Below are 14,954 nucleotides of genomic sequence, written 5' to 3'. Positions count from 1 at the left end.
AATTAACGATGAAAGATTGAGTCGTCGTCGTCGAAATCGGGAATAGGCGGCTAATCTGGGAATAGGAATACTAAGGACTAATTGGAATAGGAACCTCATCGACAAGATCTGCTTTTGACTTGGCGGAATCCTTCTCGGTACCTCGCCAAAGAATCGCTCGGAGTTTAGTGATCACCACTAGCCGGGCTTAGTGGGGTTTCGGACCAGCCGGGGGTTCGAATTCGCGCGGTTTCATGAAACTTTTTTATCAAAAAGTTGGGAACAATCTGAGAGATATTCGACACGTTTGTGCGTGACATGTTCTTCCTCAATTGCATAAATATATCTTCAGAAATTTCTTCTCTCCAGATACGTTCCGCAAACGGTGAAAAATGCACTCAAAAGGAAATGATGTGTTCGTCATGTTGGTAACTGAATTCGGAAGGTTGCAGCTTGAAGCCCACCTGGATTACATTTACTTCCGATTTTAGTTACAGGACACTGAAATTTGGTACCCGAAAAAAAAAAAAGAAAAGAAAGAAAGAGAAAGAGGCGACACAATTCTGAGGTGACCTTGATCATGAGTAAAGCGCATCAATAGGCGTTTGTGTTGTCGTACATAAATAACCTAAGCGTCCCCCTTTTATTTACAGGGACGGTCGCACCTACTCCAGTCGATTTCGAAACTATAGCGTTATTTTATTCCTTCTGGACCACTGAACACGGCATCGAAATTTCCACTCGAAATAGTGACGTAGTTCGATTTTATTAGACGGGAATACGTAACAAGAGCAGGCGACGGATGTTGAGAGTATTCCGGAACTCTCTCTCTGGAAAAACAAGAAAACGTCACTCCCTAAGAACGAATGAGAGCGCTACCTCGTGAAAAGAAATGCCGCGGGCGTCTCATTGAGGTTCCTTTCCTCCTCCCCTGAGCGCCACGCTCTCATTCATGCGCTTATGGAGTGACGTCACTGCTCTGTTTACTAGCATGTGACGTCACCATAAAGGCCGGTTCGAGGTTGTATTTTGCTGTGGTGTGCAAGAAGCCGGAAAAATGCGTTTTCCGATAGGCTGATAAAGCTGATAGTGGCCACCAGCATGCTTTGCGCGGTGGCAAAACGTAATCGGTGACGTAGGAGCTCAGGTCGTCTATGATTGGTTTCACAGGCTGGTTTCCATATGCGACCTTCCCTTTAATTAAATCATTGTGCTCACACATGAGGGAAAGGACTAGCGCAAAACACATTGTAGAGGACGATGGTCTTCTTCTACACGCGCAGGCGTCGTACTAAATGACGTCTATTGTAGCAGTCTGTACTCACATGTAATACATATTTGTACCCCCCTGTCACTTCCTGTTGTCCTCTCTCCCTCTGTCCACGTCTGTACGCCGCTCGCAGCCACAGTTGCTTCGCGGCACTAACTAGGAATTATTAAAAACATACTTGTCACCGAGAAGATACGGTACCGAAACTATTCTGATGAGCTGAACTGATATGTGATGGCAGGAGACGAGCCAAGCCAAGCAATCAAGTTCGACTGACGTTTGCCTAAAACCATTTTGTGAGCATCAATAAAAGTGGCACGCTGCCCACCGCCGAAAACGCACCTTTTTGAAGACGCGTCGTAGCACATAAATGTGTGTGTGTGTGTGTGTTCGGGTCTTTTCATGTCAAACGTCCTAAGTCGCTGACTCGACCATGACGGATTGCAGAGAAAATTCTTTGCGATGTTCCCACTTACGCGAACATGATGCGCGCAAAATATTTCTGCATTTCCTGAAAATAGAGAAAAAATCAAGAAAATATTTTCAGAATTCGTTTGGAGAAGGGCATATTTACTCCTCAGCGCATATTCAGCGTTTTTTTTTTTTTCGTCGCAAGGAGTTGTGAACAACTGTGCTTAAAGCAGCACAAAATCTATTCAATATTTTCTTTGACGCGTGGCGTACTACAATTTTCTTAAGAATAACACACGATGTGAACACTCGCACAAAAAATTTTACGCTTCTAGGCGTAGCGAATTAAATAAAAATTTCCAAAGTCGCGCTTTTCGCGAAAATGCATAGTTGATAACAAAGAAAAGGCAAACTGCCGAACGCCGTTGATTGCCCGACATGACGTCAAGGTGGCGTCTTTCAGCGTTGAGACATTTGAGTCCTGGGTGCTCTTTGCCCCCTCATAACTGTCCTATCGTGTCGAGAGGGTGTGCTTGTTTATCGAATAGGATCAGAATGGAGTTCGGAAAACACAACAGTCAAGGTTGGCTGATGGAGGTGTTGAGGTGTAGGGTGGCAACCGTCCGAAGAGAGGATCATTTTGCTTTTACGTTCCGCCGTGTGACTGCCAGGCGGTTGAGCGCTCACAATAACATTGCGGTGTCGGGTAACAGTACGTTAGGCAAGATTGCCCTTTGCCGATGGCGTCATACATCTCACTCATGCTCAATGTGGCGTATGAGTGAGGAGAGATGAGCCCTTTTCTTCAACTGCCATTATTCAGTTGAACATCATCATCAACTGAACATCAGTCAATTGAGTTGAAGTCTGCATCTGGACGTTGCGAGTCTTGCGCTGTGTTCGCCGAGGACGGAGGCGTTCTCACAGTCACGTTGGGTTTCAAATAAGAATGCTCGCTCTCGCAAAGCCAACGTGCAATCCGTTTTGCCTCCGGAAGGAACGACCCTCCCGCCCACCCACTCTCAAGAGCGGAAACTGACAGCATTTCTGTTTGATGCCAACGGATGATGTAAAAAAAAACTAGTGATGTCACGAACCTGGCAAAGTTCGAGTTCGCAGAAGTTCGAAACTTACGAAATTTTTCTCAGAAAAATTCGCGAAAGTTCGCAAAAGTTCGACTTCTCTGCGCATGCGCTGGCGTGACCTCCCCGGAAACGTAAACAGTCCAACATACGCCACTCAAGGCTTAATTAGGCTTAATCACATCAGACAATATGTACGCAGCTAAACAAAAATCAGCTAAAACGCAGCTAAAAAATCAGCTAAATTCAGCTGCGAACTTTTGCGAAACTGACAAGAATTTCGAGGTTCGCAGTCGAACCGCTGGTTCGCAAAAAGTTGGTGACATCACTAAAAAAAAAACGCGCTGTTTCCGGCGGATGGCTGTGTATCTGTCCAATTTTTGTTTCACATTAACACCGTTCACAACGCCTTTTCCGCTTCGTCATAATCCATCAATCACAACGATCAACAGCTCTGAAATAATAATGTCTCGCGCGCTTTTTTCTGTGTAGCACGCTGCGACAATTTTTTTTTTTTTTTTTCAGTGTATGTTTGAAGCGTAAGACCAGGTGTTTCCAACTTATTTTGTTTCACTTGATCGGAAGACAGTGACCGCCTGTTGCGTCGTCTGCTCGGCGGGCATCGAAGCGCAGAAGGTCGTCTGCTGTGTCGGTGTCGGAGGTAGTTGGAGGGGTGTAGCCTGCGGGGAGGCGATGCATGTAGGCGTAAATAACAGCGAAAATATATTCGTCAATTCAGTATATGATACATATATAGAAGGTTAAAATTTAATGGCTTCTCTCCAATTTCGTGCCGGTAACACCTGGTTTCTCGAAGGTTGTGAAGTCAATAGTTTCGGTTCATCAACGTTTGCAATATATAACGCTCAAGATAGACATCGCTGTGACCCCAACTTGGACTTGGTCCGCGAGCGAAACGACACACGTATGTGCTGTCATATCAGTGACTACGCTGCTCAAAAACTATTCTCGAAAATCAGTTTTATTTTGTAGATCCCTCGGAAGAATTTTTTGGAGAGGCGCGGAGCTGATCGCGTGTATGGGCGCATCGTCATCCCAGGTCCGAGGTGCCCTCACGGCAACCTCCGGGCTCTCATGTTACCTGTTTTTCATCACTCTATTCTGGGTGCTCGAACAACAGAGCAGCTCGAAAACGCACGAGAGATATTGGCGTTGACTAAGACGTCTGCTGTCTCTTTTTTTTTTTTCTTTTCTTTTTTTTCTTCAAAGTCAGCTGACTGGTACGTAAAGTTTATACGTACAAAATAGAACGTGCTGCTAGCTTTGCTTTTCGCATCATCAATGTCTGTTGCGGAAACTGTACATTTCGTCATTTGTTTTAGAACCAGTTTCGTCTATTTAGCCCCATATCAATTCATCGTTCCGTTGCCTTGATTTCCTCTTCTTGCTCTGAAAGGGCATCGAAGCCATGCACGCGATACCTGCGCGAACCTGTCGAAAAATTGAATGAGCTCGGCCTCCAAAGCAGATATGGACAAGTGGTGACATTGCTGGACACTGTAAGCACTACAGAATGAGTTTCATTTTCGCTTTTAGCATGTCCTCATGGTGATGACTGATGAGTGGTGGTTTATGAAGCTAGCTCTGCGCCAACGAGGCAGTGCGGATATTTTAGCTCGGCCGCAAATGCGCAGCCCTCGCATTTGAAGCATATTTGTGTTCGATTTCGTTTATTACGACGCAAATAACGACTCTTATGGTGTTAGATGATCTGATTTTTGCCCTGAACATGACGGTCTGTATAACTTGCACTACCTGCTGTCCTTCCTGCCTGAAAACTAACCGGCAGGAATATAAAAGCGGGGAAATTATAGCAAAATGTGCTGTAAAAGGAAAGTTGAGTATTAGACGAATGTTTTCTGCGGGAATTATGATATTCATTTCTGTTTTACTCCTTCAATGAACTCTGTCTTTCAGTTACATGAACGACGTGTGTGACGACGTTCTTTGTGCACAACACCCTGGATTAAGACATGGACTTCTTAATCCGGAGTGTTGATACTTGCAGATGTTATTTCTAACAATATTTGCAACATTTTGTATAGTTTGGAACTTTTAGATTTTTTTCCTCGTTGAAGATACAGGCGTGTCTTCACGAGGTCTCTGCTGTTTGCACCGTTTATTTCTTCTTCTTCTTCTTTTTTTTTCTTTTCCGAAGTTAATTTTCGAAATATGTAGATAACTTTGTTTCTGAAACTTGCCTCGTTCGATAGGGCATTCATTTGGCTACATTTTTGCGATATAGCAACACGTTCTGAAGTGATACTGTCAGCCACAAGAAATATGAAGAAGGAAGAACTTTGTAGTTCGAGACAAGTTCGTAGCATATCCCTTGCCCCCTATGAGAAACGGCGCGAGACCAAAGATCGGAACCGCCGACGCAATCCGCCCCTCACTCGAGTGTCGTTTTACTTTTTCTTACCGCGTGCGCTTCGCTTTTCAAAGTTCCCATCCACGCGACTCGATCTCCTGCCTCGCAGTGGGGAGGGCATAGCATGGGTGAAGGCACGCTCTCATCTCCGCTCTCTCCTCACGTTTACATCTGCTCCGGAAACGGGTAAAAACAAAGGACTTGCGTCTGCTGTTGGCTCTCCATGCGCGCTCCGTGCGTCGTTTCCTCAACGGAACATCATGTCATCGATGGGAATTTGTTCGTTGTGCAAAAGCAAGTGTGTGGACGTTTGGGTGACGGATCCTTGCAGGCACGAAGCCTGTAGCAAATGCCTGGAGTCCCGGGACAACCTAGCGTCCTGCTTCGAATGCTCCAATGAAATCGGTTTCGTCAGCTGTCCTGGTTCGGAACACGGATGCACTTTCAACACCAGTCAGGGACAATCGAAAGAACACCAGGTAAACTGCATGCGTTTGCCCGTCGAATGCCCGTACAAATGCCAAGCAATTGTCGAGAAGAGAACGCTGCTGTCTCACATGGCCGCGGACTGCCAGTTGCGTCTGGCCACTTGCCAATTCTGTCAAGACACGGTGTTTCATGTGGAACTCGAGTATCACGAAGAAACTTGTCCAGAAGCTCCGATCAGCTGTCCGTATTGCCAGAAAGAAAATATCAAACGAGGCAGCCTTCCCGAGCACGCTGAAAACTGTTCCGAGACTCCGAAGTCGTGTCCTCTGAAAGAGTACGGCTGCACTTTCCTGGGGCTGGACAGTGTCATGGACGAACATCTGAGTGTCAGAAATCACGTTTCCAGTTTCGTGATTCTAAAGAGAGGCTTGGAACAGAGGGACGCGGAGATCGCTAGCCTTTGTAGCCAGCTGAGCTCTTGCAAAAGCGATCTGGATACGCTGAAGAACGATATGCAAGAAAAAAGCCAAAAGCGAGACGACGAGATGAGTAACCTCGATGACAAATTAACTGGTTGCAAAAATGATCTGGACACTTTGAAGAACGAGATAAAAGACGAAGCCCCAGATGGCGCCCAGTTGTTCGATGAAAAAATCACGTGGGCTTTCGTGACTCCTGATGTTGTCGCGAATTACGTACACACCAGTCCCGTGTACAGACAGCGAAGCACGAAGACTTCCTTTTGCTTCACGTTCACTGTTTCGAGTACCAACACCCTGACGTTGAATCAGCATCTTCTGGAAGCAGGGACCCCTGCCGCCGGGAAGACGTTCGCAGTAACCGTCACGGACAGGACGAAGAACGTGGTCGCTGAAAAGAAGGGATTGACGTGTGCTGATCAGCAGGTCCTCAACTGGACGGCCACGCAAAGCACTTTTTACGCGGTAACCTGCGTTCAGAAATAACGGGGAGCATAATTGGGAAATATCATCGCCATGAGAGAAGTAGCACTCCACCTGTATCTCTGTAACCATACGTAGGGCCTGACTTTTTAGGGTTAAACCCGTATCCGCCCGATATTTACCCCCCGAACGAAATCTGTAAAATTCGGGTTTAACCCGAATCTACCCGAAAACATCCGGGTCGTGTGGCACACTCATAAGCGTGCATTAAAATAAAGTTTGATAACATTGCTAAACATTAGTTCCATGTTAAGACAAACTTTTATATAAAAAAAAATCACCCGAATGCACCCGAATTCCTGACAACAGAATATGCCGTAACGGGATTTAACCCGAATACACCCGCATTTTCAAATGAAAAATATCACCCGATATTTACCCCCCGAATTTGGCCAAAAATAAAACCCGAAAAAGTCAGGCCCTAACCATACGCTACTGTAATGAAATGACTTATGCACAACCTCCTGGCGTTTCCCATTTAGCGCTTACTTTCTTCTAGTGACAAATAATTGTTATAACTGCACGAAATACCAAAGGAAAACTTGGAAAAATATCCTCGTTTTCATGCCCCCCCAACGGAGTACACGAACCCGCACAGAATTATTATGTCTGATATGTTTTTATATGTCACGTAGGGTTCTTCGTTGTCGTTAGGTACACCGTCCGAAAAGCGAATCATATAATATCAGCAAGGAGAGGATACAACCTGTCCTGTTTGTCCTGCTTTTATAATCCCCTCCTGCAGGAGTCAAAAACGAGCTTTTTTTAGAGCTGGGGCAAGTGTTTGAATACCGCCGTCATTTACTGTCCCAGTTCCCGAGCGGAAATATAAATATTCTTGTTTCTCGTCCCAGTGTCACATCAGTGGCTTGCTTCATAAGCCTTTCGTTTCACCCGAAAATTCCCGGATGACATATCAAACAGAGATCGTAGCGCCCGATTTCTCCCCGAATTCTCGTGTGTAAGTAGCCACCCGATTTTTCCCTTCCGAATTTGAAAAATCATAAAACACCAAAACGAAGAACCCTACATGGTCATCTGTTTTCATCACTCTCCATATATTTTAACCTTTTTTGTCGCATGCATGTCAGCTTCCTGACGTGACAAGTTCGTCCGCCCATATCAGTCATTAGCATATTTATACATCTTTTTGTACCCGAAGATTGAGAAAAATAAAGTAATTTTTGTCGCAAAAATGCTTGTCTTCAACGGGCACCAGTAAAAAGAGAAACCCTTTGTCTGTTGTTAAAGGGACACTTTGCTCCTATAGACAGTTGCCCACCATCAAAGGTCCTTCTCTGGTCTGGTAAAGCGCAGTTCCTGCGAAGGATCTATGCAGAATCTTAGCTCGATTTGAGCACTTTTATTTTTTGTCCAAACATGGGAAAAAAGGTAAGCCTAACCCCTTGGGGTTTTTTAGGTCCAAAAATCGAAGGTCCATTTTCGGTTCAAATTTTGCGCTAAAATTAAAGCGCAGTTCCTGCTGTGTACCTACGCGCAATTATGGCTCGATCTGAGCACTTTTATTTTTTGGCCAAAAAAAAAGGTAAGCCTAACCCCTTAGGGTTTTTTAGGTCCAAAAATCGAAGGTCCATTTTCGGTTCAAATTTTGCGCTAAAATTAAAGCGCAGTTCCTGCTGTGTACCTACGCGCAATTATGGGTCGATCTCCTTGGGGTTTTTTAGGTCCAAAAATCGAAGGTCCATTTTCGGTTCAAATTTTGCGCTAAAATTAAAGCGCAGTTCCTGCTGTGTACCTACGCGCAATTATGGGTCGATCTCCTTGGGGTTTTTTAGGTCCAAAAATCGAAGGTCCATTTTCGGTTCAAATTTTGCGCTAAAATTGAAGCGCAGTTCCTGCTGTGTACCTACGCGCAATTATGGGTCGATCTGAGCACTTTTATTTTTTGGCAAAAAAAAGGTAAGCCTAGCCCCTTGGGTTTTTTTAGGTCCAAAAATCGAAGGTCCATTTTCGGTTCAAATTTTGCGCTAAAATAAAAGCGCAGTTCCTGCTGTGTACCTACGCGCAATTATGGCTCGATCTGAGCACTTTTATCTTTTGGCAAAAAAAAAAAGGTAAGCCTAACCCCTTGGGGTTTTTTAGGTCCAAAAATCGAAGGTCCATTTTCGGTTCAAATTTTGCGCTAAAATTAAAGCGCAGTTCCTGCTGTGTACCTACGCGCAATTATGGCTCGATCTGAGCACTTTTATTTTTTGGCCAAAAAAAAAAGGTAAGCCCCTTGGGGTTTTTTAGGTCCAAAAATCGAAGGTCCATTTTCGGTTCAAATTTTGCGCTAAAATTAAAGCGCAGTTCCTGCTGTGTACCTACGCGCAATTATGGCTCGATCTGAGCACTTTTATTTTTTGGCCAAAAAAAAAGTAACCCCTTGGGGTTTTTTAGGTCCAAAAATTGAAGGTCCATTTTCGGTTCAAATTTTGCGCTAAAATTAAAGCGCAGTTCCTGCTGTGTACCTACGCGCAATTATGGCTCGATCTGAGCACTTTTATTTTTTGGCCAAAAAAAAAGGTAAGCCTAACCCCTTGGGGTTTTTTAGGTCCAAAAATCGAAGGTCCATTTTCGGTTCAAATTTTGCGCTAAAATTAAAGCGCAGTTCCTGCTGTGTACCTACGCGCAATTATGGGTCGATCTCCTTGGGGTTTTTTAGGTCCAAAAATCGAAGGTCCATTTTCGGTTCAAATTTTGCGCTAAAATTAAAGCGCAGTTCCTGCTGTGTACCTACGCGCAATTATGGCTCGATCTGAGCACTTTTATTTTTTGGCCAAAAAAAGGTAAGCCTAACCCCTTGGGGTTTTTTAGGTCGAAAAATCGAAGGTCAATTTTCGGTTCAAATTTTGCGCTAAAATTAAAGCGCAGTTCCTGCTGTGTACCTACGCGCAATTATGGGTCGATCTGAGCACTTTTATTTTTTGGCCAAAAAAAAGGTAAGCCTAACCCCTTGGGTTTTTTTAGGTCCAAAAATCGAAGGTCCATTTTCGGTTCAAATTTTGCGCTAAAATTAAAGCGCAGTTCCTGCTGTGTACCTACGCGCAATTATGGCTCGATCTGAGCACTTTTATTTTTTGGCCAAAAAAAAAGGTAAGCCTAACCCCTTGGGGTTTTTTTAGGTCCAAAAATCGAAGGTCCATTTTCGGTTCAAATTTTGCGCTAAAATTAAAGCGCAGTTCCTGCTGTGTACCTACGCGCAATTATGGCTCGATCTGAGCACTTTTATTTTTTGGCCAAAAAAAAAGGTAAGCCCCTTGGGGTTTTTTAGGTCGAAAAATCGAAGGTCAATTTTCGGTTCAAATTTTGCGCTAAAATTAAAGCGCAGTTCCTGCTGTGTACCTACGCGCAATTATGGGTCGATCTGAGCACTTTTATTTTTTGGCCAAAAAAAAGGTAAGCCTAACCCCTTGGGTTTTTTTAGGTCCAAAAATCGAAGGTCCATTTTCGGTTCAAATTTTGCGCTAAAATTAAAGCGCAGTTCCTGCTGTGTACCTACGCGCAATTATGGCTCGATCTGAGCACTTTTATTTTTTGGCCAAAAAAAAAAGGTAAGCCTAACCCCTTGGGGTTTTTTAGGTCCAAAAATCGAAGGTCCATATTTGGTTCAAATTTTGCGCTAAAATTAAAGCGCAGTTCCTGCTGTGTACCTACGCGCAATTATGGGTCGATCTCCTTGGGGTTTTTTAGGTCCAAAAATCGAAGGTCCATTTTCGGTTCAAATTTTGCGCTAAAATTAAAGCGCAGTTCCTGCTGTGTACCTACGCGCAATTATGGCTCGATCTGAGCACTTTTATTTTTTGGCCAAAAAAAAGGTAAGCCCTTGGGGTTTTTTAGGTCCAAAAATCGAAGGTCCATTTTCGGTTCAAATTTTGCGCTAAAATTAAAGCGCAGTTCCTGCTGTGTACCTACGCGCAATTATGGCTCGATCTGAGCACTTTTATTTTTTGGCCAAAAAAAAAGGTAAGCCTAACCCCTTGGGGTTTTTTAGGTCCAAAAATCGAAGGTCCATTTTCGGTTCAAATTTTGCGCTAAAATTAAAGCGCAGTTCCTGCTGTGTACCTACGCGCAATTATGGCTCGATCTGAGCACTTTTATTTTTTTGGCCAAAAAAAAGTAACCCCTTGGGGTTTTTTAGGTCCAAAAATCGAAGGTCCATTTTCGGTTCAAATTTTGCGCTAAAATTAAAGCGCAGTTCCTGCTGTGTACCTACGCGCAATTATGGCTCGATCTGAGCACTTTTATTTTTTGGCCAAAAAAAAAGGTAAGCCCCTTGGGGTTTTTTAGGTCGAAAAATCGAAGGTCAATTTTCGGTTCAAATTTTGCGCTAAAATTAAAGCGCAGTTCCTGCTGTGTACCTACGCGCAATTATGGGTCGATCTGAGCACTTTTATTTTTTGGCCAAAAAAAAGGTAAGCCTAACCCCTTGGGTTTTTTTAGGTCCAAAAATCGAAGGTCCATTTTCGGTTCAAATTTTGCGCTAAAATTAAAGCGCAGTTCCTGCTGTGTACCTACGCGCAATTATGGCTCGATCTGAGCACTTTTATTTTTTGGCCAAAAAAAAAGGTAAGCCTAACCCCTTGGGGTTTTTTAGGTCCAAAAATCGAAGGTCCATTTTCGGTTCAAATTTTGCGCTAAAATTAAAGCGCAGTTCCTGCTGTGTACCTACGCGCAATTATGGCTCGATCTGAGCACTTTTATTTTTTTGGCCAAAAAAAAGTAACCCCTTGGGGTTTTTTAGGTCCAAAAATCGAAGGTCCATTTTCGGTTCAAATTTTGCGCTAAAATTAAAGCGCAGTTCCTGCTGTGTACCTACGCGCAATTATGGCTCGATCTGAGCACTTTTATTTTTTGGCCAAAAAAAAAGGTAAGCCCCTTGGGGTTTTTTAGGTCGAAAAATCGAAGGTCAATTTTCGGTTCAAATTTTGCGCTAAAATTAAAGCGCAGTTCCTGCTGTGTACCTACGCGCAATTATGGGTCGATCTGAGCACTTTTATTTTTTGGCCAAAAAAAAGGTAAGCCTAACCCCTTGGGTTTTTTTAGGTCCAAAAATCGAAGGTCCATTTTCGGTTCAAATTTTGCGCTAAAATTAAAGCGCAGTTCCTGCTGTGTACCTACGCGCAATTATGGCTCGATCTGAGCACTTTTATTTTTTGGCCAAAAAAAAAAGGTAAGCCTAACCCCTTGGGGTTTTTTAGGTCCAAAAATCGAAGGTCCATATTTGGTTCAAATTTTGCGCTAAAATTAAAGCGCAGTTCCTGCTGTGTACCTACGCGCAATTATGGGTCGATCTCCTTGGGGTTTTTTAGGTCCAAAAATCGAAGGTCCATTTTCGGTTCAAATTTTGCGCTAAAATTAAAGCGCAGTTCCTGCTGTGTACCTACGCGCAATTATGGCTCGATCTGAGCACTTTTATTTTTTGGCCAAAAAAAAAGGTAAGCCCCTTGGGGTTTTTTAGGTCGAAAAATCGAAGGTCAATTTTCGGTTCAAATTTTGCGCTAAAATTAAAGCGCAGTTCCTGCTGTGTACCTACGCGCAATTATGGGTCGATCTGAGCACTTTTATTTTTTGGCCAAAAAAAAGGTAAGCCTAACCCCTTGGGTTTTTTTAGGTCCAAAAATCGAAGGTCCATTTTCGGTTCAAATTTTGCGCTAAAATTAAAGCGCAGTTCCTGCTGTGTACCTACGCGCAATTATGGCTCGATCTGAGCACTTTTATTTTTTGGCCAAAAAAAAAAGGTAAGCCTAACCCCTTGGGGTTTTTTAGGTCCAAAAATCGAAGGTCCATATTTGGTTCAAATTTTGCGCTAAAATTAAAGCGCAGTTCCTGCTGTGTACCTACGCGCAATTATGGGTCGATCTCCTTGGGGTTTTTTAGGTCCAAAAATCGAAGGTCCATTTTCGGTTCAAATTTTGCGCTAAAATTAAAGCGCAGTTCCTGCTGTGTACCTACGCGCAATTATGGCTCGATCTGAGCACTTTTATTTTTTGGCCAAAAAAAAGGTAAGCCCTTGGGGTTTTTTAGGTCCAAAAATCGAAGGTCCATTTTCGGTTCAAATTTTGCGCTAAAATTAAAGCGCAGTTCCTGCTGTGTACCTACGCGCAATTATGGCTCGATCTGAGCACTTTTATTTTTTGGCCAAAAAAAAAGTAACCCCTTGGGGTTTTTTAGGTCCAAAAATTGAAGGTCCATTTTCGGTTCAAATTTTGCGCTAAAATTAAAGCGCAGTTCCTGCTGTGTACCTACGCGCAATTATGGGTCGATCTCCTTGGGGTTTTTTAGGTCCAAAAATCGAAGGTCCATTTTCGGTTCAAATTTTGCGCTAACATTAAAGCGCAGTTCCTGCTGTGTACCTACGCGCAATTATGGCTCGATCTGAGCACTTTTATTTTTTGGCCAAAAAAAAAGGTAAGCCCCTTGGGGTTTTTTAGGTCGAAAAATCGAAGGTCAATTTTCGGTTCAAATTTTGCGCTAAAATTAAAGCGCAGTTCCTGCTGTGTACCTACGCGCAATTATGGGTCGATCTGAGCACTTTTATTTTTTGGCCAAAAAAAAGGTAAGCCTAACCCCTTGGGTTTTTTTAGGTCCAAAAATCGAAGGTCCATTTTCGGTTCAAATTTTGCGCTAAAATTAAAGCGCAGTTCCTGCTGTGTACCTACGCGCAATTATGGCTCGATCTGAGCACTTTTATTTTTTGGCCAAAAAAAAAGGTAAGCCTAACCCCTTGGGGTTTTTTAGGTCCAAAAATCGAAGGTCCATTTTCGGTTCAAATTTTGCGCTAAAATTAAAGCGCAGTTCCTGCTGTGTACCTACGCGCAATTATGGCTCGATCTGAGCACTTTTATTTTTTTGGCCAAAAAAAAGTAACCCCTTGGGGTTTTTTAGGTCCAAAAATCGAAGGTCCATTTTCGGTTCAAATTTTGCGCTAAAATTAAAGCGCAGTTCCTGCTGTGTACCTACGCGCAATTATGGCTCGATCTGAGCACTTTTATTTTTTGGCCAAAAAAAAAGGTAAGCCCCTTGGGGTTTTTTAGGTCGAAAAATCGAAGGTCAATTTTCGGTTCAAATTTTGCGCTAAAATTAAAGCGCAGTTCCTGCTGTGTACCTACGCGCAATTATGGGTCGATCTGAGCACTTTTATTTTTTGGCCAAAAAAAAGGTAAGCCTAACCCCTTGGGTTTTTTTAGGTCCAAAAATCGAAGGTCCATTTTCGGTTCAAATTTTGCGCTAAAATTAAAGCGCAGTTCCTGCTGTGTACCTACGCGCAATTATGGCTCGATCTGAGCACTTTTATTTTTTGGCCAAAAAAAAAAGGTAAGCCTAACCCCTTGGGGTTTTTTAGGTCCAAAAATCGAAGGTCCATATTTGGTTCAAATTTTGCGCTAAAATTAAAGCGCAGTTCCTGCTGTGTACCTACGCGCAATTATGGGTCGATCTCCTTGGGGTTTTTTAGGTCCAAAAATCGAAGGTCCATTTTCGGTTCAAATTTTGCGCTAAAATTAAAGCGCAGTTCCTGCTGTGTACCTACGCGCAATTATGGCTCGATCTGAGCACTTTTATTTTTTGGCCAAAAAAAAGGTAAGCCCTTGGGGTTTTTTAGGTCCAAAAATCGAAGGTCCATTTTCGGTTCAAATTTTGCGCTAAAATTAAAGCGCAGTTCCTGCTGTGTACCTACGCGCAATTATGGCTCGATCTGAGCACTTTTATTTTTTGGCCAAAAAAAAAGTAACCCCTTGGGGTTTTTTAGGTCCAAAAATTGAAGGTCCATTTTCGGTTCAAATTTTGCGCTAAAATTAAAGCGCAGTTCCTGCTGTGTACCTACGCGCAATTATGGGTCGATCTCCTTGGGGTTTTTTAGGTCCAAAAATCGAAGGTCCATTTTCGGTTCAAATTTTGCGCTAACATTAAAGCGCAGTTCCTGCTGTGTACCTACGCGCAATTATGGCTCGATCTGAGCACTTTTATTTTTTGGCCAAAAAAAAGGTAAGCCTAACCCCTTGGGGTTTTTTAGGTCGAAAAATCGAAGGTCCATTTTCGGTTCAAATTTTGCGCTAAAATTAAAGCGCAGTTCCTGCTGTGTACCTACGCGCAATTATGGGTCGATCTGAGCACTTTTATTTTTTGGCCAAAAAAAAGGTAAGCCTAACCCCTTGGGTTTTTTTAGGTCCAAAAATCGAAGGTCCATTTTCGGTTCAAATTTTGCGCTAAAATTAAAGCGCAGTTCCTGCTGTGTACCTACGCGCAATTATGGCTCGATCTGAGCACTTTTATTTTTTGGCCAAAAAAAAAGGTAAGCCATTTTCGGTTCAAATTTTGCGCTAAAATTAAAGCGCAGTTCCTGCTGTGTACCTACGCGCAATTATGGCTCGATCTGAGCACTTTTATTTTTTGGCCAAAAAAAAGGTAAGCCCCTTGGGGTTTTTTAG

The 14,954-nt window shown here is 43.2% G+C and overlaps 1 protein-coding gene across 1 annotated transcript; it reads left to right on the top strand.

Moving 5' to 3' along the window:
- Window positions 1–5,394: 5,394 nt before the first annotated feature.
- Window positions 5,395–6,528, top strand: LOC135395947 (TNF receptor-associated factor 5-like). Its single transcript, XM_064627032.1, has one exon. It carries the CDS (start codon window positions 5,395–5,397, stop codon window positions 6,526–6,528), a length of 1,134 nt encoding a protein of 377 aa, XP_064483102.1.
- Window positions 6,529–14,954: the final 8,426 nt, after the last annotated feature.

The sequence above is a fragment of the Ornithodoros turicata genome, chromosome 5 (genome assembly GCF_037126465.1).
Source record: "Ornithodoros turicata isolate Travis chromosome 5, ASM3712646v1, whole genome shotgun sequence".
In the NCBI taxonomy this organism is placed as follows: domain Eukaryota; kingdom Metazoa; phylum Arthropoda; class Arachnida; order Ixodida; family Argasidae; genus Ornithodoros; species Ornithodoros turicata.
The sequence above is the reverse complement of the archived record's forward strand: the minus strand, read 5'-3'. Positions and strand labels throughout refer to the sequence as shown.

Bases quoted from the DNA above. Each gene is read 5' to 3' on its own strand.
- LOC135395947 (XM_064627032.1), top strand. From the start codon at position 5,395: ATGTCATCGATGGGAATTTGTTCGTTGTGCAAAAGCAAGTGTGTGGAC.